Genomic DNA, 23,235 nt, shown 5'->3' with positions numbered 1-23,235 from the left:
CACTGCACTCGCTCGCTCACGGGTGACTAAGGATGCTACCGCTACAGTTACACAGATGCACACTGCACGCGCTCGCTCACGGGTGACTAACGATGCCACCGCTACAGTTACACAGATGCACACTGCACTCGCTCGCTCACGGGTGACTAAGGATGCTACCGCTACAGTTACACAGATGCACACTGCACGTGCTGGCTCACGGGTGACTAAGGATGCTACCGCTACAGTTACACAGATGCACACTGCACTCGCTCGCTCACGGGTGACTAAGGATGCCACCTCTACAGTTACACAGATGCACACTGCACTCGCTCACGGGTGACTAAGGATGCCACCGCTACAGTTACACAGATGCACACTGCACGTGCTCGCTCACGGGTGACTAAGGATGCCACCGCTACAGTTACACAGATGCACACTGCACTCGCTCGCTCACGGGTGACTAGCGATGCCACCGCTACAGTTACACAGATGCACACTGCACTCGCTCGCTCACGGGTGACTAACGATGCCACCGCTACAGTTACACAGATGCACACTGCACTCGCTCGCTCACGGGTGACTAACGATGCCACCGCTACAGTTACACAGATGCACACTGCACTCGCTCACGGGTGACTAACGATGCCACCGCTACAGTTACACAGATGCACACTGCACGTGCTGGCTCACGGGTGACTAACGATGCCACCGCTACAGTTACACAGATGCACACTGCACGTGCTCGCTCACGGTTGACTAAGGATGCCACCTCTACAGTTACACAGATGCACACTGCACTCGCTCGCTCACGGGTGACTAACGATGCCACCGCTACAGTTACACAGATGCACACTGCACGCACTCACACACGTGTGACTAAGGATGCCACCGCTACAGTTACACAGATGCACACTGCACTCGCTCGCTCACGGGTGACTAACGATGCCACCGCTACAGTTACACAGATGCACACTGCACGCACTCACACACGGGTGACTAAGGATGCCACCGCTACAGTTACACAGATGCACACTGCACGCACTCACACACGGGTGACTAACGATGCCACCGCTACAGTTACACAGATGCACACTGCACTCGCTCGCTCACGGGTGACTAAGGATGCTACCGCTACAGTTACACAGATGCACACTGCACTCGCTCGCTCACGGGTGACTAACGATGCCACCGCTACAGTTACACAGATGCACACTGCACTCGCTCGCTCACGGGTGACTTAACGATGCCACCGCTACAGTTACACAGATGCACACTGCACTCGCTCGCTCACGGGTGACTAACGATGCCACCGCTACAGTTACACAGATGCACACTGCACTCGCTCGCTCACGGGTGACTAACGATGCCACCGCTACAGTTACACAGATGCACACTGCACTCGCTCGCTCACGGGTGACTAACGATGCCACCGCTACAGTTACACAGATGCACACTGCACTCGCTCGCTCACGGGTGACTAACGATGCCACCGCTACAGTTACACAGATGTACACTGCACTCGCTCGCTCACGGGTGACTAACGATGCCACCGCTACAGTTACACAGATGCACACTGCACGCGCTCGCTCACGGGTGACTAACGATGCCACCGCTACAGTTACACAGATGCACACTGCACTCGCTCGCTCACGGGTGACTAAGGATGCCACCTCTACAGTTACACAGATGCACACTGCACTCGCTCACGGGTGACTAAGGATGCCACCGCTACAGTTACACAGATGCACACTGCACGTGCTCGCTCACGGGTGACTAAGGATGCCACCGCTACAGTTACACAGATGCACACTGCACTCGCTCACGGGTGACTAAGGATGCCACCGCTACAGTTACACAGATGCACACTGCACTCGCTCGCTCACGGGTGACTAAGGATGCTACCGCTACAGTTACACAGATGCACACTGCACTCGCTCACTCACGGGTGACTGAACCTGCAGGGGCAGAGATCCTTGAGAGCAACTTTGCACCTCGTTTTAGTAAAGAAAGGGGTTTGAGATTCGGGTTTATGACATTCACGATGCGAAATAGTGGAGATGGATGCTTTTATCAACTTGGTGGTACAGTCTGTGCCCCAGTGCCAAGGTGGACACTTGAGTTTGAAGAGAACAAATGTTTATAATAGAACATGGCAGGATGGCCTTTTGTTTCAAAATATATCTATCTCTGCTTGATTTCTGCCGTTCCTCTGATCGCTTCAACGTCCTTCACGTTCAGGTCACCAGATAATGTAAGGGGGGCACTTGGCCTTTTATTATTATTATTAATTCAGATCTGCTTGTGTTTGAAAATGTCCCCTTTTGAAAGGCTGATGCGATTTCTTCTCCCCAGACACACAGGGAGGAGCCGTGACCTTGCGATAGTGTGCTCTGGCAAGGTTACGAGGCTTCAGAAACGGCTGCACCGGGAGTAGCCGAAATGTCTGCTGTTGGGATCTGGTGCTCGTATAAGCGGGTGGCGCTGAGATTCAGCACGTTAAGCCATGGGCTCTTGATGTCTCGCTGCAGTCAAATTGCCAGCGTTTTGGCCATGCTGCCTCCTGTGCATTTGTGCTTCGTTTTGTGCTGGTTTGTTTTATAGGATTACCTGCCACGTGGATAGATAGGAAGATAATATACATTTTTTTTCTCTCAACAAGTTACCGGTGTAGTGCAAGCATTCATTTCATTTTCCTACGTAGAAATGCATGTCCTTACAACGTCTTACCTTGCCATGAGCTACTATCATGCAATATTGATCATTTGCTCACCGTTTTGAATGGTCACCAGAGGAAGGTGTTGCATCTCATTCCGCATTATAGGTAAATGTGTCAAGTAAATCACTTAAAAAATCATTTGGAGCGTCTTCCTGTTCAATGTTACATACTATGTAATGGTTTTGTTAGTATATGGATGACGGATTGGCTCTGGTGGTTTTTTTTACTTTTTTTTTTTAATCAGATCTTTACGGTCTTCCTATCATGACCCTCGTCCCCCTTGGAAGAGAAACTTCCAGTCTCCGCCTTCTCTCGGCCCTCCTTAGATGAAGATTACCTCCTTACCTTAAACAAGCAATGGGGATGTGCACATGTCTCCATTGGTGACCCAGAGTTCCGATGGCAAATTCTACATTTCCATGGCAGGGACCAGTCTGTCTATGGGATGACCACCGTTGACCCTGGAGGAACGTGGAGCCGAGTCAACCCCAACTGAGATGTCGGCTAGCACTGCTGGGCAATCGCTTCTGTAAACGATGAGAAATACCCATCAACAGAATAATAGGCAGGCCCGAAAAGCCGTGAGTTGACACAAAATCGTCAGAATTTCCTGAAGAGGTGCATTGTGGTCCACCACTCGGACAAATCACGCAGTTCGCACCAGCACCGTAGATCTTTTCCTGCCATCGTTGACCAGCGAGAGATAGTCCCCACTGAGTTGTTCTGCAGTGGAGAGCCTTGGCACCCAGCCAGCGTTTTCAACGCTTTACAATGAAGGCATTAGCTCCATCCGTCTGTCCGTCCACAATGGGGCTGGGGGGGGGGGGGCACGCTCATAATGATTATGCTGTTTAAACGAACCTGCAGCACAATGTTGCACTGCTATCAGCGACTTCACCTATTCGTTTTTATAATAGAGTGATACATTTAACATTTTTCCTTTTAAGGCAGCACTATTTGCAAAGGTTTCGTTTGTGCACGACTTGCAACGCAGTGTCATCAAGAAGATCTTTCAAAAGGGTTTGCTCAAAAATTAAAGACACAAACCAAAGCAAAAAGACAACTTGCTTTTCATCCCGACAGCTGGCCCCATCAGCTTCCATGCCACTCGCGAAACGCTTCCCGAAAAAGCGCGAGCGCTTTGGCCAGCGTGACATACTCCATGTGCGTGCGTCAACTTGTTTGTTTTTTCTCGTTTGCCCACGCGACAGCGATGTTCACGACGCGCGGCTCGCTGTCTCGCGGGAGCCAGCGGAGCCCCACGACGGCGAAGACGGCCGAGCGAACCCCGAGCCAGGAAGTGCCGCCCCTGCCCCCCCCAACGGGCGGGGACAGCCGCGAGTTCGTGTGCAACACCTGGCAGCTGGAGCCATCGCTCAGGTGAGTGGCGACGGCGGGGCGGGCGGAGGCAGGGTAGAGACGCCGCATCTTGCGAAACATCCCGTGGCATTTTACAGCTCCGGCACTTGCCAAGCTGGCAGCCACGCGTGCAGGTGGCACGTGGGACCGTTGTCAAATTTTTTTTATAAAGTAAACAATGCAGCTCTACAATTTGCTCGCTCACGCCGCTGATGGTGTGGGCGGTGCCCTCTCGCGTGTGGGAAGCTCAACACAGCCCCTCGAGAAGGTGTTTTGACCGATACGTCCACACGGGCCCAGACGTCTTGGAAGAGGTGGCAGTGCCCACTCTTAACCCCGCCGCACATGACGATCATCGGCTATATACAGAATAAATAAACTGAAACTTAATCGGCTGCGTACTCATTAATATTGCTCAGTAGACAGAGGGGAGGGGAAGTAAATAAACCTGGCCATTGTGTTATCTGGGATGCCGGGAGATGGAATCGAGCAAGCGACCTCTGGGTTGCAAGGCTGGTATGCTGACCGTTACACTCCGGCAGCATTGGGGGATCACTGTGAATACAATATCAACTCAATAAGTATTCCCACAGGGTTACTCAGATTGCTTTTATTGCATGTCGGCATATAGGATATGCATTGTCCTGTTGAATGGAGGAGACTAATGAACATGGGAGGAATTCAACGCGACAAAGGAAACGAAAACGTGTTTGCATTGGTGTACAAGGACAGGCCAAGAAAATACCTCGGCGACATTGTTCCCCAAACAGCCTTAGAACAGAGAAATGTGTAGTAGGCTGCTGCCGTGTGTACTGGGTGAGTAGTCGTCTGTATATGTGTTTTCCGAGGCAGTGATAACGGTGGCGCAGTGGTTTTCTACTTGAGAAACCCTGTTTTAAAGGTTTTACCCCCCTCTCGCCACTTCCCTGCCACCCTAGCCATTATCCATGTGCCTCCCACCTCGTCCACATTCCACGTTCCCTCTCTTCTTTACCTGTAACCTCCCATTACCATTTCCCTGTGGTTTATTTTCTCTTCTGCTGCACTCGCTCTCCCTCTCCCCTGTGTCACCTCCTCCTCGCTTCCTGTCCTGCTCTGCCTTATCTCATCTTCTAACACTGACCCTTAACCCGACTGTCTCCCTTTCCTCTGGAGTTCTCATGGACTCCCTCTGTCATTTCTTCTCTTTCCATTACTCCCAATCAGCCCACTGGCGTCTCCCACACTATGCTCCTCATGCATGTAACGTTTACCCACCACCCCGCGTCCCCCCTCCCTGCAGTGAATTGTCACGATTCAGTTGTTGTGATTTGATTCAAGGTCCATATTTCGTTCGGCTGTGGCAAGTGTAGCGCCTCTTGTGGCTGCACGAGTCACATGCAAAAGTTATCGACAATAACATATCGTCCACCGTGATCTACCCACTGCTAGATGAAGGCCTCCTCAAACTGCCGCCATTTCTCGAAATGAAAGAAAACGCCACTTAGCTGCTGAACATGAACTCCTTTCGTCACTCCATCTCCACGGTTCTACGTACTTTTGAGTGTCTTATCACCTCTAGCTGCTGCTGTCCGAAGTCTTGGCCGCCGACCTCCATTCCTTATTATTATTGTCATGAATATTACAATCAATATTATGTATATCGCTTAATTGAAACATGCTATTTTTCGGCGTATTGGTGCGTCGCTTCTCATTATCACGTTCATGTTTCCAAAAGCACTTCACCCTGCTATCGTGCAACTTTTTCCTTCAGAACAAAAAAAATCCACCTTCAATAACTCGTCCAAGGTCTACACACTCCGACATGTTTACCACCAGTCTCCCTCCGACAGATACCAGTTGCAGTTATTCATCGTTCACCAAACAACAACATGTACGATTACAAAACAATGCACCCTTATAGGTCGTGATGTCGCGAGCGTTAAGCATCGGTGAATGTACCCCGCATCCGTCGCACGTCTCAATTCCCGACCTCCACCCAGGCTCATCTCGTGGACGGGCCAGAAGATCGACCCCGTGGGCGTGGACTACATCCTGCAGAAGCTGGGCTTCCACCACGCGCGCACCACCATCCCCAAGTGGCTGCAGCGCGGCGTCATGGACCCGCTCGACAAGGTGCTCTCCGTGCTCATCGAGCGCCTCGTGCTGGCGCTGCAGCACGAGCGCGAGCGCAAGGCCTCGTCCAAGGACGAGCACGGCCCGAGCCAGCGCTGAGCTACCCCGCTCGGTCGCCCGCACGCCCGCGGCGACTCGCGTTCGCCCCCCACCCCCACCACCCCCTAGCCGCACCGACATCGCTGGGAGGAGCGGGGGAGTGCGGTGGCTGCCGGCGCCGTGCCGCCCCCCCCCCCACCCCACGCTAGGCGTGTGCCGAGTTGGTAATCGTTTTCCTCGTCGCGGTAAAGGTTCAGCCCTGCGTTGGCTTGCTCGCACCGCTGCTGACGGAAGGGTCTCCGCAGAAGGCAGCTCTGGAGAGAGCCTCTCTCGCGAGGGCATTTTGGGCCTACTCTTCCACGCCGGCCCATACGTCGTGGGAGATTTTGTCCGAGTGCGATGGCTTTCGAAACGAATCCCGGTTTTGTACGAAAAGCTGTGTCAATGGAGCCCACCGCGTACAAACCAGAGACGTTCACAGAACACATTTCCCTCTTCTGTGCTGTGTGGTTTTGTTATCTCTTCAAGCGACTGTGAAACTTGTAAATTGCATAAAAAAAAGTATTGGCTGCAGCGAGTGCTAAAAGGTAGTGGGCACTTAAATAAATAAATGAGAGCCAATTATTTGCACCATCCATTTATTCGTTTGTTATCCACAGTGGCATGCCCGCAGCCAGCGATTGCGATCGCTGTTTAGAAAAAAACAGGTACAAAGTTTGTTTTGCGACGATTGAACATGACCCATGTGTTGTGGTAGTTGTCGGTGACATGAGGAATGTGATATATAGTTGGCTGTGGAGTCTGAGATGTGTTCACAGTGGTGGTGTAACTTCACCGGCTTTATTTATCGCTTTTAATCACACTCGCTCGGAATTATTTACAGTTGAGGCCAACATAAGAAAGTGAAATTCATGGTAAAACTGGATTAAAACTATAAAACAAGAAAATAAAGTTTTAATATATAAACTAATGTAAACTCTTTGTCCCGTTCTAAACATAGCAATTTGTAAATTTGTTGAATTAAAATTAAAGATGCTGTTCTTGTAAAGAAGAAAACATTATTCTTAGATGCTACCTGCCAAATCTCTTCTGTGTACTTGGCACAAACCATCGCAGTTAAATTAGGTGTAATTTCAATCATAGTTTTACTTTATTCCTAGCTTAACTAATTTGAGTGCACACTTAACGCTTGGCGTGACCAAATGTCCATGCGGATTGGTACCAGGAGCACCTCTTTAAGCGTTTAATTGCCACGGGCAGATTAGAGGGCCAACCGAGTCACAGGCTGTAAAAGCGTAGGAACGCGAACCGCAACCTCCTTCTGGACACGCCATCAGCTCTTTGCCGCCTCGCCGTTGCCCCCACATTGACCCGCATTGCCAGGGTGTGCAGCGGGCCGCGTCTGACGACACGGGGGCCGGTTCGCTCCGCAGATCCGCGCCGACGTGTCGCGTGCGTGATTGAGCCGCTTGGCTTCGCTCAAATACCCACGAGGGAGGGCAGGTGACCGTGCCTCTCCTGCTGTGACCACGCAGAACCTAAGCTGCTCGCCCCCCCGGAGATTATGTGCAGATTTTTGGCTCGTCACCAGTCTGCCGCAGCTTTTCCTCGCCCCAGCGTGATGCGACGTGGGCGTAGAGCTGAGATTAAGTCCCCTGTTGCGCTCGGAGGGATCCGCAGTCAATGTTCAGCCACTTCCGTGGCGCCGGGCTGATTATCAACCGTTGTACATAGCCTGGGATATGGTTACATTCGTGCGTGTAGTCATCGCACCAGGGAATTGTAATTCGTTTGTATGTATGTATGTTGGACTTTGTAGCCAACCATGATAATCGGAGGTATATGTATTTATAATTGTATGCATATGCAGCGTTCAATATTGACATTGGTGTGTGTGATTGATCTAAAGATGTACCTTCATGGCTGGCTGCGGTTAGAGAGAATTTTTCCATAAAAATGTAAAGCCACTTTTTAATGTGGTCCTAAATAGGCTGCTCATGCTTTCACAACAGCAGGGCGATAACAGGTTCTAAAACAACCCAATAATCCGTTAGAACCCCGCTCGCTGTCCCTTGTGTTTATGGAGAAGGCTGTGAGAACACTCGTATCAACTCCTCGGTGTTAGCACCTTGCTTTTGGCAAGCAGCTACATCTTGATGCCATTGTTTTTCATTTCGTGTTGTTTACCGCCACGCTGCACTGTTGATTAATATTTCTTGTTGGACCGGTGGCTCGTGCAGTTGTAAATATAGTTGAGTGGAATTCAAGGTTGTTGCTCAAAGTTCGGAAGCTCAAATGTCACGCCATCACGCGAGGAGCAAAGTGATTTGAATTCCGTGCAGTTTCCCATCGGTCACAGAAAGTACAAGAAATGTCACTGTCGCCGCCGCTACCTTCACCGCAGTTGCGGCCGCCCCTCGCCGCGGTGCCTCGGCGTCGACACAACCTGGCATCGGGTGCAGTGTGGTCGCTGGAACGGCGCAGCGCCGTCAAATAGATCAATGTCGCCATGCGTGCGCGGTGAGATTCGCTCACATCTTGTGTACGCAGGCTCGTCGTGCAGGCGCTCAGTCGCCCTCTGGTGTGTTTTCGACCTGAAATTATCGAGGGAGAACGTGAGCTCCTTTAATTCAGTTCCTGATGAAGCTTTAGAGCTGAACTTTTGACATCGTGCCGAACAACGCACGGTACCACTCGAAGTCACGTCGGGGAGCTTCACGCCAGCGTGCGATTCTTGCCGCCGAGGCCTGGAGATACCCGTCGGCAGTGCCCCATCCCTGGGCGAGTCCGCAGCGGGGATCGACAAGTGCCAACGGGAGCACGGGGAACGTTCGAGATGGCATTGTGGGCGTGACTGACTCTGAGGGAGTTGATTGTGCGGGGTGCCGTGTGTTGAATCCCGTGTCATCGGCATGTAATCGAGACGCTAAATTGAATTTTCCACGTTCGCGTTACGGTGAAGGACCGTTTGGGAATCTGCGGTTTTTTTTTGCGTCGGGTTTCTCTCTCGGTCTGACTTTGCACAGCCCCCCCCAGGCCAGCGTGGGCCCCACCCCCCTCGGATTATGGGCCTGCCTTGCTGTGCGCGTTTACCTGCATCTTTTGCAAAGAGTTCTTTATACCTGTGGTTCTTACATCGCCGTTGCGAACGCGTCATTATTTTATTCTGTCTTTGAGCACATTATTCATCATCTCTCGTGCTTTGGTTGTTTTTAAACTCGGATCCTAATGCGTCCAAAATGTGAACATGCGTTGGAATATCTGTGCTGTTTTTTATTTTATATAATTGGCACAAAATCACAATGTAACCTTTTTGGTGGTTGTTTAGATGGAGGGGTGGAATGGGGGGGAGGGGTGTGTGCTACAGCGAGAACAAAAACCAAACACAAGACAAACACGGAAATATTTACATACACATACACGCAGGTGACAGCGCCGTACGTTACCTTGGTCATTATATCACATATCGTTGAATCGTTGACAACACTCGCATGAATTTTATTCATTTTATGGATGATGGCTGATTCACAAAGGGGCAGGAGGGGAGGCAGAGCCATGCCCCTGGTGCCTCTTTTCATTTTGCCGAGCGGAACAACATGTGTCTGCACGTCTGAAGGGTCATCAATACCCCTGCGTTGCTCCTTCACCCTCTGCACGTATATGATTATACCCCGATGCTCGCTCCTGCTTGTTTCGGAGCGGGCAGGCAGACACGACGTTGCTATTGAAATGGCATCCTCGTGAAATCCCACTCCACGGATCCCTCTTGGCTCAGCTGCCATTCGCTCTCTTGGGTCAAAATTGGGGCAACTTGCGTGGTCACACGCTGGCTTTTATTCTGTGGTGAACCGCTGCGAGGGGTTCAGCAATCGGGCAATCAAAGCGGGGAAACTGTGTTCCGACGTGTGCCTGACAGCGCACTAACGGAGGAATTCACAAGCGACTTCCCCTTGGGCAATGTTCACAGGCTAAACGTGCGTGATGAAATTAACTTGCAACTCGCTTGTGTATATATTTTTTTATTTAATATTTTCTTTTTGTTCATAAGTGGGTGTTTTTGGTAGGATTTAGTAACACTGTTTTACTGCTGTTTTTCTAATAGTTCTACCGATTATGTTGCCTTTAGCAATGTTAATCACGGGTGGTGACTCGTCAGCCTGAGGTACATGGGAATTAATGAGCCACGGATAACAGAGAGGGACCATCCTATAGACGTGCTTACGTCATTTAGCCCTGTTAATTTTAGCTTTAAGCCTCGAGCAAGGAGACACATGGATATCATATTGTCATTGTGTTGCGCATTTAAGGAAAGCAGGGGGTCCCCCCCCCCACCTTTCTGTAATCCTGCCTGCATCGGCCTCCAGTCTACAACAACGTTTCGCTTCTGCAATACTTCACACACTCGTGGTCAAAATGTTACGCAGACGTAAGCGCGTGCTCGATGGCACGCGCTCAGAGCTCGGTGACCGGTCCTTTGGGGGTCGGCCGCCAGTCACCCGCTCGGCCACTCGCGGACACTCGCGGCTTTAGTGCGCTCCCGAGCCACCGCGGAGGGCACGGAGTGTTGTTCACGACCCGCCGCTTGCGTCGCTTCGGCGGCCGTTTACTTCGCCCGCGGGCATCGCAGAGTGACGCTGGCTTCAACCGTGCACTCCCGTGTGTTTCAATTGGCCACTGTTGAGTTGTGTCTTTTTAAAACGCCTCGTGCAGCTTTTACGCGACCCTTAACAAAAATTGTTCAAATCCAAAAGCTAAATCACAGACCAGTTGGTTTCTTTAAAAAAGAAATACGCACGTGATTAAATAGAGGTTTTTTTTCTTTTTGTAAGCTTGCGCGTGCGTGTTGGAAAGATGGTCTGGTGCGTGCCTCTTCAATTTGAAACCTAAACGAGATGCCCTGCACTGGCGACCCCACAGGGGCCGACGCGAGCGGCGTGCGTCAACCTCCACTGAGCAGAATTCGTGATGAGCCCCGAGGCGAGCAGCGCTGTGCCCTGTCAGAGGGAGGTGGCAGCGACGGGACACACCACGTGGCAGAAGAGTCCTTCTGCCACGTGGTGTGGAAGAGTCCTTCTGCCACGTGGTGTGACGGCATCTGCTTATTGATTTGTTTGCACGAATGAGCGTTTAGCGTTTGCCTGAGATAACGCGACAGGTTACGTTGTGAGCACGAATTAATATAAAAAACAACGTTATTCTAGAATTAGGGCACGGCCAAGTCCACTCGCACTAAACAGAGGCCAGCTCTGGTGGGTGAACGCAAGAGGTGAAATGACTTGGTAAGCGGTTGTCAAGTCACGGTCTTCAAGACAACTGGCAGGGAGAGAGTACAATATTACTCGTATTAACACCAACTACATGCCCGCCTACCCCCCACTCCCGAGTAGTATGTACTCATGAGTCATCTCAACTCCTGGGCGACTTTGTGGGGGCGTTGGTGTTTGGCATTATTCCGTTTAGAGTTGCACACAAACACACGTGTGTGTGTGCGTTACCACGAGAGTCGGAATAAACAACACTCCGGTACCAGCGCTGCGTTCGTGTTAGGGGCACCCTGCCCTCTCTGTGCATGTAACTAATCAGTAATATATTACATTGGAATTGTTCTGCTTTTAAACCGTAATGATTTTTTTTATTTTGCCAAGATGCTACCTACAGTGACTACGGTGGTGGTTGAATACCTTATGGTTTTGATATTATTTTCCATGGATGTACGCTTGATACTTTATTTAATTTAGAAACAGCGTTGCTTTATAAACCCCGATGTGTAGAAAACCGATGCGCGTGGGACCGTGCTGCCGGGGACTGCTAATAAGCTCGGAATGTAGAATTTCAATATCCTAGTCCCACTTTTAATACAATGTCAGTTTTCTCTCATTTAGAGAGGGTGATTTGAAAGAGCGAGAGAACAAGAGGAGAGGGAAACGTTTTGGGGGGGGGGGAGTGTGTATGTGAGGGTGCGTGTGTGTGAGTCTGTGTGAGTCCGTGTGTGAGTCTGTGTGTGTCTGTGTGTGTGAGAGTGTATGTGAGAGTGAGTGTGAGTGAGTGACTGTGTGTGAGTCTCTGTGTGTGCGTGCGAGTCTGTGTGATTGTGTGAGAGAGTGTGTGTGTGAGTGAGTGTGTGTGAGTGTGATAGAGGGTGTGTGTGTGAGTGAGTGACTGTGTGTGAGTCTGTGTGTGTGCGAGTCTGTGTGTGTAATTGTCAGAGAGTGAGAGGGTGTGAGAGTGTGTGTGAGAGAGTGTGAGTGAGTGCGTGTGAGAGAGTGTGCGAGTGTGTGAGAGGGTGTGTGTGAGAGTGCTTGCCACCACCGCTGTGACGCCTGTGGCTTTGGATGGCAGGTTTTTTGGATCTGGCAAGTGTGCTCGGTGCAATAGCTGTACTGGCCAGTGTCCCGTGATGTTTAACATGTTATTAACAGACCAAACCTTGTGATGTGATCGTGCAAAACAATAATAGCGACTGGCGAACAAACAGAGCCGCCATTCATCACAAAACAAATGTGAATTGTCAACTTTGCTGCTTATGGAGCCTTTTGTAAAAATCATCTCTTTTTTTACGATTAAATGTATTTGTTAATTGATATTGCTGGTTGTTTCAAATGGGGTAAGCCACTTTGCGTGACTTTTTTAGTCGGACGGGTGCATTGCTTAACTACTGCATTATTGTTTGTGTTTTGTAATACAATGTGCAATTAATACGGGCCTGTGGTTATGATCTTTGGTGTTAATGTTTCTGAGAAAATAAAACATTCAGACATTACCGGCCCTGTTGTTTTTCCCATCAATGTATTTCCAACGCAAGCATGCGAGTGCAGACGAAGGTTTCTGTTGCCATCGTCTGGAAATTGACTGGGCAGTAGTCGCGTGATGAATCGTAGATTAAAATTGATTCTCCCACTCGCGATACACGCATCTAAGAATCAATTACTCTCAACTCGTGCACTCTGAAGCTGATGGTCAACACGAGACAGACGACACAAGGCGGACCATTCAAATGAGACGCTACATACAAGGCAGAAAATTATGAGTCCAATCTTGAACCCGAATCGTGACACACAATTGAGGGAGGGGTGTATAGCTCCACGTCTATAACGGTAGACTTGGCCTTGCCTCTTATCTTTGCCTGCAGGTCTTTCAATTGACGTCTACGTGGCAGTATGTGGTGCTGAATAGATTGCTGCAGGTGATAATGTGCATTCGTTCTGTATGGGTGGAGGTGCGTGTGTGTGTGTATCAGATGATGAACTTAGCTTGTCACGGTTGTTTTTTATATGTGCTGTACAGTACTTTTATTTCATATAACTTTGATTTATGTGAGGTGGTTTGTTGGTCTCAGTGGCAAAATATGTGCGTGTCTGTACACACTTACCGCTGTGCGTGCATTTTTTCACGTCCATGCATTTCCACGTGCCGCTATGCATGTGCATTAGTGGTGGTGGTGGTGTTGTGTGCATGCTTGAGCGTGTGGGTGTGTGTAAGGAAGAGGGGTCGTAAGATGCACTGCTGCTGCAATCCTGGTTGAGCCAGTCTTTGTTCCAGCTCATGCCAATTGACATCCGAATGTGTCCTGGGCTATCTCTAGGTCAACTCGGCCTAAAACGAGCACCGCTGCGCCGACATCAACATTGGGAACAACACGGAGGCGGCCGGGCGTGTTGCTGACACCCAACGCCCTCTCGCAGCATCGTTTCAGATCTCAAATGCGGGAGAGGTCGCAAACGGTGGCACCCCATCCCAACTATCGGGATAAATCGCGGTCCTACTTGCATGGCAACGAACGTGCACGTGGGCGCGTGCGAGCGCATGTTCGTTCGCGCGCGTGTGCACGCGCCGCAGGGATGTCATAAGTGAGCGATCCACTGTACGAGTCGGCATGACCCAGGGCATGGTGCCGCCTGCTTCTCAAATTGAATCTTTGTTTATTTATTTAATTGCTCTTTGCGTGCGTGTGTTTGTTATTTCAGTGCACTGGCGTTAATGTGTACGAAGGGACACATCGGCCGCCTTTTAGGCCTCTCTCAAATTAATCTAAAGTATTTATTTTGCTCTCTCGCTGTAACCAAATCGTCTACATTACTCATTCATACTGAACAAAAGTCAGAATTGCTGCAATGTGCTGTGACATGCTTTCTGCCAGTTCCAACTAGGAGCATCCGATGCATGCCCCCTTGAATGCAGTGTGCATGAGGGTTACCACCTTGCATGCAGTGTGCAGGAGGGTTACCACCTTGCACATCAGAAAGCGCCAGGTCACCTCTTGTCCAACGTGTGGCTGCGTGATGAAATTCCATAAAACCAAGTCACCCTTGCAATAACAGGTAATGCATACTCTTGACTTAAAGCTTTCGTGACTGCAGGAATTCATATTCTTGGGTCACGGAGATAGATTCAAAGAAAATAACAAAAAAATATTTTTGTTATTTTCTTTGAACCTATCTCAAATAACAGGTGATGGGGTGGTAGGAGGAAGGAACCGCTTTCGCGCTAATTGTAGCGTCGATTAAAAAAAACATGTTTTTGTATCAACGTTGATGGGTGAATTGACGACTTTAAAAACATCACTAACGTTATTATTTACAAATAAATTGTATGGATGTTTTCATGAGTTTTGCTGTACTTGGACTTGTGATGGCAGACATTTAAGCACCGTTATTCTGCATCGTGGCTTGAACAAAAATAAAATGAAAAATATTTCCCCCAAAAATCTCATGAATGACTGTAGACCGCCTTCAGATGCGGTCGCAGTGGGACGCTTCATTAATCCGGATTGTGTTGTGCGATGTTCTGGTATGCACACGGGTGTCAAGTTGTTCATTACAGGGATGGGTTCGGTGTCTCATCACCCCTTGTTAGAAGAGACGGTGCAAATCTTCACGATCGTCGCTGTTCGCCGCACACACACGCACTCACGCACACTCACACACACACGCACACACACACACTCACGCACACACACACGCACACACGCAGACACACACTCACGCACACACGCACACACACACGCAGACACGCAGGCTCACACGCACGCACACACACACGCGCACACACACACACGCACTCACGCACACACACACACGCACACACACACACGCAGACACGCACGCACACGCACACACACACTCACGCACACACACTCACGCACACACGCACGCACACACGCACACACACACACGCACGCACACACACGCACACACTCACACACGCACACACTCACACACGCACACACACACGTGCTTGTCGGTTCAACAAAGGCCACCTCTCAGTCACACGTGCCAATCACGAAACACCTCGCTGCCCAAATCCTGCCTCCTGCTTACATTGGGCAACTTTCACCGTTTTTATTTTTTGAAGCAGCGGATTTCAACGAAAAATCCTCCTACTCGATCATCGCAATCATCATCACCTGCATTGCCATGTAAGAGATATTCATAACCAGGTGACGGCCATAGCACCGACCGCGTTTCTCTGGCGAGAGATGTGTACGAGAGACGGGCCATTAGAAACTACGATTTGTTCGAAACGTCAATAATTAATTGGTGCTGACGAAATACAATGCAAGACAGCAAGCTAAGCAAATACTCGTAACCGTGACATGAATATTATCTTGTAAAAGGCAACGCTCAGAATCGACGACCAAAAACAACAACTCCTTACCGTGTCGCGATACACCAATTCTCTTCGGGCTCGACGTCACCATCGCGCCACAACTCTCGCTCTGCTCTGAAGCAGAGCCACCACCATCAGATCCATTACCACGACAAAATGGTTCAGCCACCAGGGCAGCATTAGCGAGGGCGGCGGATGGAGTGCTCGCTACTTGGTGCGGTGAAATTACGCTCAGCCGACAAATTGCCCCGCGGGATCAATTGTTGCGGCATTTTACAAAATTGGCGACTAAGACGCTTCGCTTGGTGCTCTATCTGATTGATCGACGGGCCGCGTACCCTTCCACGCAGACCCAATGCGATAGCTAACATGCCCAGACCTGCGTCCTGATGCCCCCCCCACCCATCCCAGCCCCGACATCCTCGTCCCTAATCACGCCGTTCTGCTCGTGCGCCTTGAGATGATCTGGGTGCGTCCTCTCTCTCCTTTTCTTCCTTCTTCCTGGGCGAGTTTGCAGCGCGCGCGCCCCGACTTGGATTGCTGCGTTTTATGGAGGGTTTAATCGGAGCCAGGCTCCCCCATGCACACCCCCACTCTCTCCTGGCCCTGTGAGATTCACGCGTGGCAGACCCGGAGGTCGCCACGTGTGGCCCAGGGAGAGGGGCGAGAGATTTACTTGGCCAGCTGTAAAACAAAACAGCGCAGGGCGTGAAGCTCATAGGGCGCGCTGCACGCTGAAGCTGGCAAATGATTGAGTTCGGATTCCTGGTCACGGATAACGTGGGCGGCGAGTGAGAGCGACATTTGAACCGATCTTGAGCACCCCCCCCACCGATTTAAAGCTTTCGTGACTGCAGGGATTCTTCTTGGTTCTTTCGGTAAAGTCACGTAGAAGGGAAGTAATAAAATAATAAAAATAAAACATCTGACGCTGTCTCCCCGACAGACCTGGTCTTCACCTGAGGACGGCTGCTTGCGTTGTGGCCAAAACGTCGTGAGAATTATTTTATTATGTTTTATTTTTATTATTTTATTACTTCCCTTCTACGTGACTTTACCGAAAGAACCGAGAAGATGCACCCCCCCCACCCTTTACTAACCAGCATGGTGAAGTATGGTTAAACAATCCCCATAAGACTTGCGCGGCATGGGTAGGCCCTCGTTCAGCAGTCGCTTGACAAAGTACTGGCAATTAGAGCTCCTGAGCCATCGTCATCGTTTTACTGAGGCCATCAATTGGTTATGCCATCTCGTACAACGGACACAACAATATACATCATTTGAGAGTGCATAATAACCAATTGTTTGTTTTATAAACATCTTGTTTGAGGGACATTCACCTGCTAGTACAGCTGTATTCATATTCTTAGGTTTTTTTCGGTAAAGACACGTAGGTAAAACAATTAAAATTAATAAAAGTAAAATAAAAATAAAATAAAAATCACGACGTTTCGGAAGCAACACAAGCTTCCGTCTTCAGGTGGAACCGTCACAGCACGATAGCTTTATTTTATTTTACTTTTATTAATTTAATTTTTTTTTACCTACGTGACTTTACCGAAAAAACCTAAGAATATGAATCCTTGCAGTCATGAAAGCTTCAAATCTAGAAATACAGCTGTATTGTTTTCAATTGTATTGGTTATCCTTTAAATGGACGCGCTTATTGTTGCATACATGCACCGCTTTGCAAGTGGACTGTCTTGACATTTAATATCAAGAGATGCAGGTTTGGCGTGCGGTTTTTAGATGTTACAAATTTCCAATTCCATTTTTTCCGCTCAGGCGCAATTACATTTTGTAGGATTCATCTGTCAGACTTCCAGCCAGTTATTTGAATCTTTGTAACTGCCATATGAAGGATGCAAGGAAACTTGACTTTTAAATGTAGCAAATGATGAGAAAGTGGTATTTGAAGACGAAATTGTGCCCTCGTCTTGACTGTAAATCCGCATTTTAAACTTGTACTGCACCTGCCGCATAAGCTGCCACTGGCTCTTGCTGTCTCGCTAAAAAACTCGACATCCTACAATAAGTCTTAGCCAGATAGCTCTGGGGGTGGGGGGGGGGTAAAATGTGGGTAACTATTTTGACCTTTCTGAATTGCCCCGAATTGAGGTTAAATGCTCGTTGTTTCACCATTAACCACCAACCTGGCGATGTTATGAAATGTTGCGATTAAAATTAGCGATTCGAATCACTAATAGATTATTTAGCCGCACTGAATCTTGCCTCCGCCCATGGCAGCAGGGATCGCGTAAATCCACGACACACAACGCACGAACAGAAACTACAACAAACCGCAGTTCGACACTCAGTGGTGGTGACTTCGCCATGGCACTTGTGCCCGGCTAGGTGCACTTTGTGGCCACGTCAAGTCTCGAAGGTTCCCCGCGGCAGGAAGGTCGCGGGACAGACCCATGTGTCGTGGGTTGACTGAGATAACTGGCAGATGCACCACCTGTGCTCCCTACTCTACCAACTCGCTGCGTTTTATCCGCCCGGTGCTCCGCACGTTGTTGTGAGCGTCGTTTCTCTGGCCTCCGCCGTTGCTAGAGTGCGACTGCCTCCAACTGCCCAGTAGCGTCCTTCACAGAGGCCGATCTTGACACCGCTGTTACCAGTCTTTAGCAAGTTCTCTCAGCTCCACATACTCCCGTACCGCATCAGTGTCCATCTCTTCTCCAACCCGTGCCGCGCCCGTTTAGTCCCTTCTATCTGGCCAAACAGAAGCTGCTTTGGGCATGCGGCGGCTGAACATGCGGGCTACGTGACCCAGCCAGCGCATCGAATTGCCCGTGAGGAGCCTATGGATCCTTGAACATTAACGATGAGTCACCTGCATTCTTGACCAGGAAACATTTTAAGCTAGAAATAAAGACGCCTGTCATGCTTTTAAACACCGTCGTAACAAATGTGCCACGTTTAGCTAAGATTAATAAGTGATAATACCACTCATTAAATGCTCCACACATTTGAGTCAATAGGTCAGTACACGGAGCACACATGAATTCTGTCAAAGTGATTCTTCCGATGGCTCCCCAGTCAGACATGTCACGGATTTTCATTGCGCGCAGATTTCAGGCCCGATCTCATCCCTTTTACAAGCAAGCGACGACATCAGATGGTTCCAGTTTTGTTCACAAGACTGTGAAGTCCCATCGAGGACTGCTCTTCCTGCCATCGATGGCATCGACCCCACTCAATGTGGCTCGCGGTGGTGAGATGTTAACTAGCTCGCTAGGTATACAGGAGGTCGCTGGTTTTGATCCGGACCCTGACGCCTGCTGTATATTTGGAGTTTTCATGCGGATATTTTTCTCCGGGTCCACCGGTTTTCCCCTCCACATTTAGAAACATGCGCTTAAGAGTAGTTGGCTGCTATATTAAAAAACAAGTTCCACGTGATAAGCCACATACGTTGAGCTATGATTTGTGGCCAGGTCTCTGCTGAAAAAGACTCACAAAGCTCAGTCGGCCGGCCGAAAAGACTCGTGGCTCCAGCAAATCTGTCGAGACACCGGCCTGCACTTTACTCAGCGAATCGGATAACACGAAAATAGACTGGGAGCAGAGGTGACACTCAGGTGTGCCGCTGGCCGGGAGGTGACAAACAATACGGGTTGGTAACAAGGTGTTATTTGAAAGGGAGGGGGTCGGTCCTGCTTTTGGGAGGCAGGATGTGTGACGTGGCCTGCGTGATCCGCAGCAGCGAATATCGTTGATTACACGTTTAATCACTCAGCCAATCGTCGCAGCTCTAGAATCAATGCGTAAGCTAAATTTTAAAACACACACGCGCGCATGCATGCGAGAATGTAAGTCAGCAACATCACCGGCGATGAAGCTGCCGGCTTGATGCAGCCTTCAACCAGGCATCGACGTCAAATTGCTGACGACGACGACAATTGTGATGATTCATGGCGACAAAACAATGCACTGTACTTCCAAAAATGTTTTTACACTTCTGAGAATTTTCAACAATAACACAAAAAATGTGCCGCCTCCGGGCTTTGGAGAGACCACCTGGAGAAGTTTAGAGGCACGCGTTGACAACGATGGCGAACAAGTGGGGAGACTCTTTGACTTTCTCAAGCTATTAACATTACATTAGTTATCATGTTACAGTTGATGTTGTCACGTGTTCCATTAAAAACGATAGTCCCATGTAAGTGTAACATTCTTTTGAAACGCCCAGTATTGAACGTCTTTCCACTCGTGGTGCCAATCACGGAGCGACTGGTGGGTGGGGATGGTTATTTCGAAGCTGCCGCTAATGATTATTTACCCAAGGAGCGCCGTCATCATCCAAAGCGGCAGCACCACCTGTGCCCAAAGTGCGTTGTTAGGTGGGGGTTGGTGGTGGGGCAAATATCAACCACGCCGAGGAATGCCCTGCAGACAGCTCGTTGACCTTTAAATTGAACACCGCGTCAATGGCCAGAATTCTTCTTTTTTATTTTTGTCCTGTTATGGTGAAGGCCTTGGAGATCGCTCCCTTATAATGCTAAGTCCCGTGAAATTGCTTTTTCACGCTCGAATGGGCAATGCGTTGGAAGCATTTTGGGGGGGGTTGTTGTTTTTCCTTCCCCCTCCTCCTCCGAATGCAACGTCAAATGATGTCGCCTTCCACGGCAACTTGGCCTTGGCGTTCTCCAAGACGGGGCCAGCAAGGCCCGCGTCTGGGGGCTCCCTGCAACTTCGACTCCGTTGCACCCCTCTCCTCCGCCCTCCCCGCAACGTCTTCGCGAGGAGCTCAAGCGCGATTCCGCAAAGGCTCTCCCCCCCGTGAGCGTGGACTCGCGGACGACTCGCGCAGCGGGGACCCCGCTCTTTGCTGCCGTGAGCAGGCCGGTGAACGCAGCCCCCGCGTTGTCTGCCCTTATCCAAAGTGATGCTCAATTGCAGCATCGACATTAACTACAGCCGCATCACGTTCGGGGGGGGTGGGGGCGCAGGTGGGGGGGCTGTAGGAGCCTGACCCCCCCCCCTCCCCTGCTGAACTCTGAGCCCTCTTGCTAAATTCTAATGGTACAATAAGCTATGGTTCCTGTAGCCTTTCCTGGCATACATTGGGTGTGAGAGGAGTAAGGATGCGGATTTGCATTAAAGTAGCTGGAGGACACCCACGCATCCGAGGTGGGTAACCCTCAGAGGCCGCACACGTTTAGACTCGAGAATCGATCGCTGTGCTGCCACGCCTGGCCACCTCGCGGCCCAAGCTCACCACCACACGTGGTGTTCACGGGCAGCCGCCCATCCAGCTGATAACCAGGCTCAACGCGGCTCACTTTCACAGAGCTGACAAGATCCAGGTGCATTATGGGCGATTTGCGTTCAATAATCCCCCGTTGGCTCTAAATGCTGCGCTTCGCACAGTGGCGGCAAAGGAGAGGTGGCGGCGGAGGAGAAGAGGTCAGCGGAGGAGAAGGGGCAGCAGAGAAGGGGCAGCAGAGAAGGGGCAGCGCAGGAGAAGGGGTAGCGGAAGAGAAGGGGGTTACTTCTCATTGGCAGAGGAGTTTAACAGAAGCCTTCTTTGCTGGAGCAGCGAGCACGGCGAAGGGGGCTAGAGTGAGACGAGAGCGTAAGAAATAGGGGAGTCTACGGGAAATTTTGGATTTGACCGGGGTGATCGTATTGGTGATCCGTGATTGGATTACGCGCCCGTGGAGGGGGCGCCAGTCATTCGTTTTCGGCCCGCTTGCAGAGTCTGGCAATCTGTGGTTAGAATGGAGACTGATCCTTCTTTTCACGACACTGGTATGCTGCCAACTGGATGCAACTTGGAGATAAAAAAAAAATTTAAACGGCACTTTATGAGACCGGTGGCTTTGGGGACCGCTCACGAGCTCACCAACGCAGAGAGATGGGCTCCCTCAGGGCTCCCTTCAGGGCTCCCTCAAAGCTCTCTCAGGCCCGTGCAGCCGAGATTTCTCTTCTTTGCTGTCAAAACGGTGCCAATAATAACGGGGTCCTTGCCTTAAACTAAAAAGCCTCCGTGAGCCCCACTGAGGGCCAGACGAGATTTGCTAATGGCCCAGCTTTCGTGGGATTTACGTCGACAGTTTCATGGCACGAGACTTTGGCGATGTCAGCTAAAAAAAAACACCACGAAGATTAACTCCAGTGGAACTTGCCACGATAGGGAGGCTCCAGAATTTAGATTTTTTTTTAAATCCATATATATGTTCAACACGGAGGCACATATTCTGGACTGGGAAATAACACTTTGATTTAACAACTTCCCTAGCGGGTAACACTGAACGTAACTCGGGTTCTATAGTAGGTGATGTGGCTCACTAAGTGAGTAGCGAGTTAACTCGAAACGAAGACCCAGAGACGACGAGACGCAGGACCCCAGGTTGAGTCCACAGACGAGCGCAGAGCCCTCCCGGGACTGCCCCTTGGTGCTCCTGGGCGTGGCCTCGCTCCGACTTCGGACACGCCCCCTTCGAGACCTTTCCCGAAGGATCCCGACCGAGCATCACGTGACCCACTCGGGCTACCACGTGCTCACTTGCCCCTCCCTCTCTCTCAGACCACCACGTCCCCCCTTGCCCCCCTCTCTCTCAGACCACCACGTCCCCCCTTGCCCCTCTCTCTCTCAGACCACCACGACCCCCCTTGCCTCTCTCTCTCTCTCAGGCCATCACCAGGACGATGCCCCCTGGGGCTGGCTGACATGCCACACTTACACTGGTTTCTGGAAAGAGGCTCCAAACGCACAGTTGCACTTCTGCAACAGTAGCTGGCGTGAACACCCTAGTGACAACATTTACGTCACTACACACACTCACACATGGATGTGAGGCAGTGAGCGAGAAGGGTGCAAACTAACAGGCGTCTAAAGGGGGTTGGCACGGCATGTGTCATCCAGAGTGGGGATTAAGAGTACAGGTACTTAAATACCAATTCCCCTTGCGCTGATGTGTACCAGAGCGTTCACTTGCTCGGCAATATTCATGCGTGCCGATGATCTGACTCGGGGTGAAAACCATACAGATCCCTTCAAACCACCCTGGTCATTTTTCGATTTAAAGCTTTCGTGACTGCAGGGATTCATCTTCTTGGTTCTTTCGGTAAAGTCACGTAGAAGGAAAATAATAAAATAATAAAAATAAAACATAACAAAATAATTCTCACGACGTGTCGGCCACAACGCAAGCAGCCGTCCTCAGGTGAAGAATCGTCGTGAGAATTGTATTTTATTATGTTAAATTTTTATTATTTTATTATTTGCCTTCTACGTGACTTTACCGAAAGAACCAAGAAGATGACACCCTGGTCATTTTATCCCCCCCGTTCAGTTCCTTAGTGGCGGTGGGACCGCCTCTGAACCACCGTCATACGATATCACCGGCTTTTTTGTTGTTTTTTAATATATCATGTTTTATTGAACAAGAGCCCAGTACAGAGCG

General features: G+C 50.1%; 1 protein-coding gene across 1 annotated transcript in view; it reads left to right on the top strand.

Annotated features, from left to right (window-relative positions):
* BLTP1 (bridge-like lipid transfer protein family member 1) overlaps positions 1–14,871 on the top strand; it is a 132,948-nt gene extending 118,077 nt beyond the window's left edge. Inside the window, 2 exon segments of the mRNA XM_061564167.1 lie at positions 3,910–4,078; positions 6,040–14,871. Coding sequence (XP_061420151.1) covers positions 3,910–4,078; positions 6,040–6,271 — 401 coding nt within the window. The 3' untranslated portion in view covers positions 6,272–14,871.
* Positions 14,872–23,235: the final 8,364 nt, after the last annotated feature.

The sequence above is a fragment of the Lethenteron reissneri genome, chromosome 32 (genome assembly GCF_015708825.2).
Source record: "Lethenteron reissneri isolate LAM-NWPU_2019-01 chromosome 32, ASM1570882v1, whole genome shotgun sequence".
Classification (NCBI taxonomy): Eukaryota; Metazoa; Chordata; class Hyperoartia; order Petromyzontiformes; family Petromyzontidae; genus Lethenteron; species Lethenteron reissneri.
The sequence above is the reverse complement of the archived record's forward strand: the minus strand, read 5'-3'. Positions and strand labels throughout refer to the sequence as shown.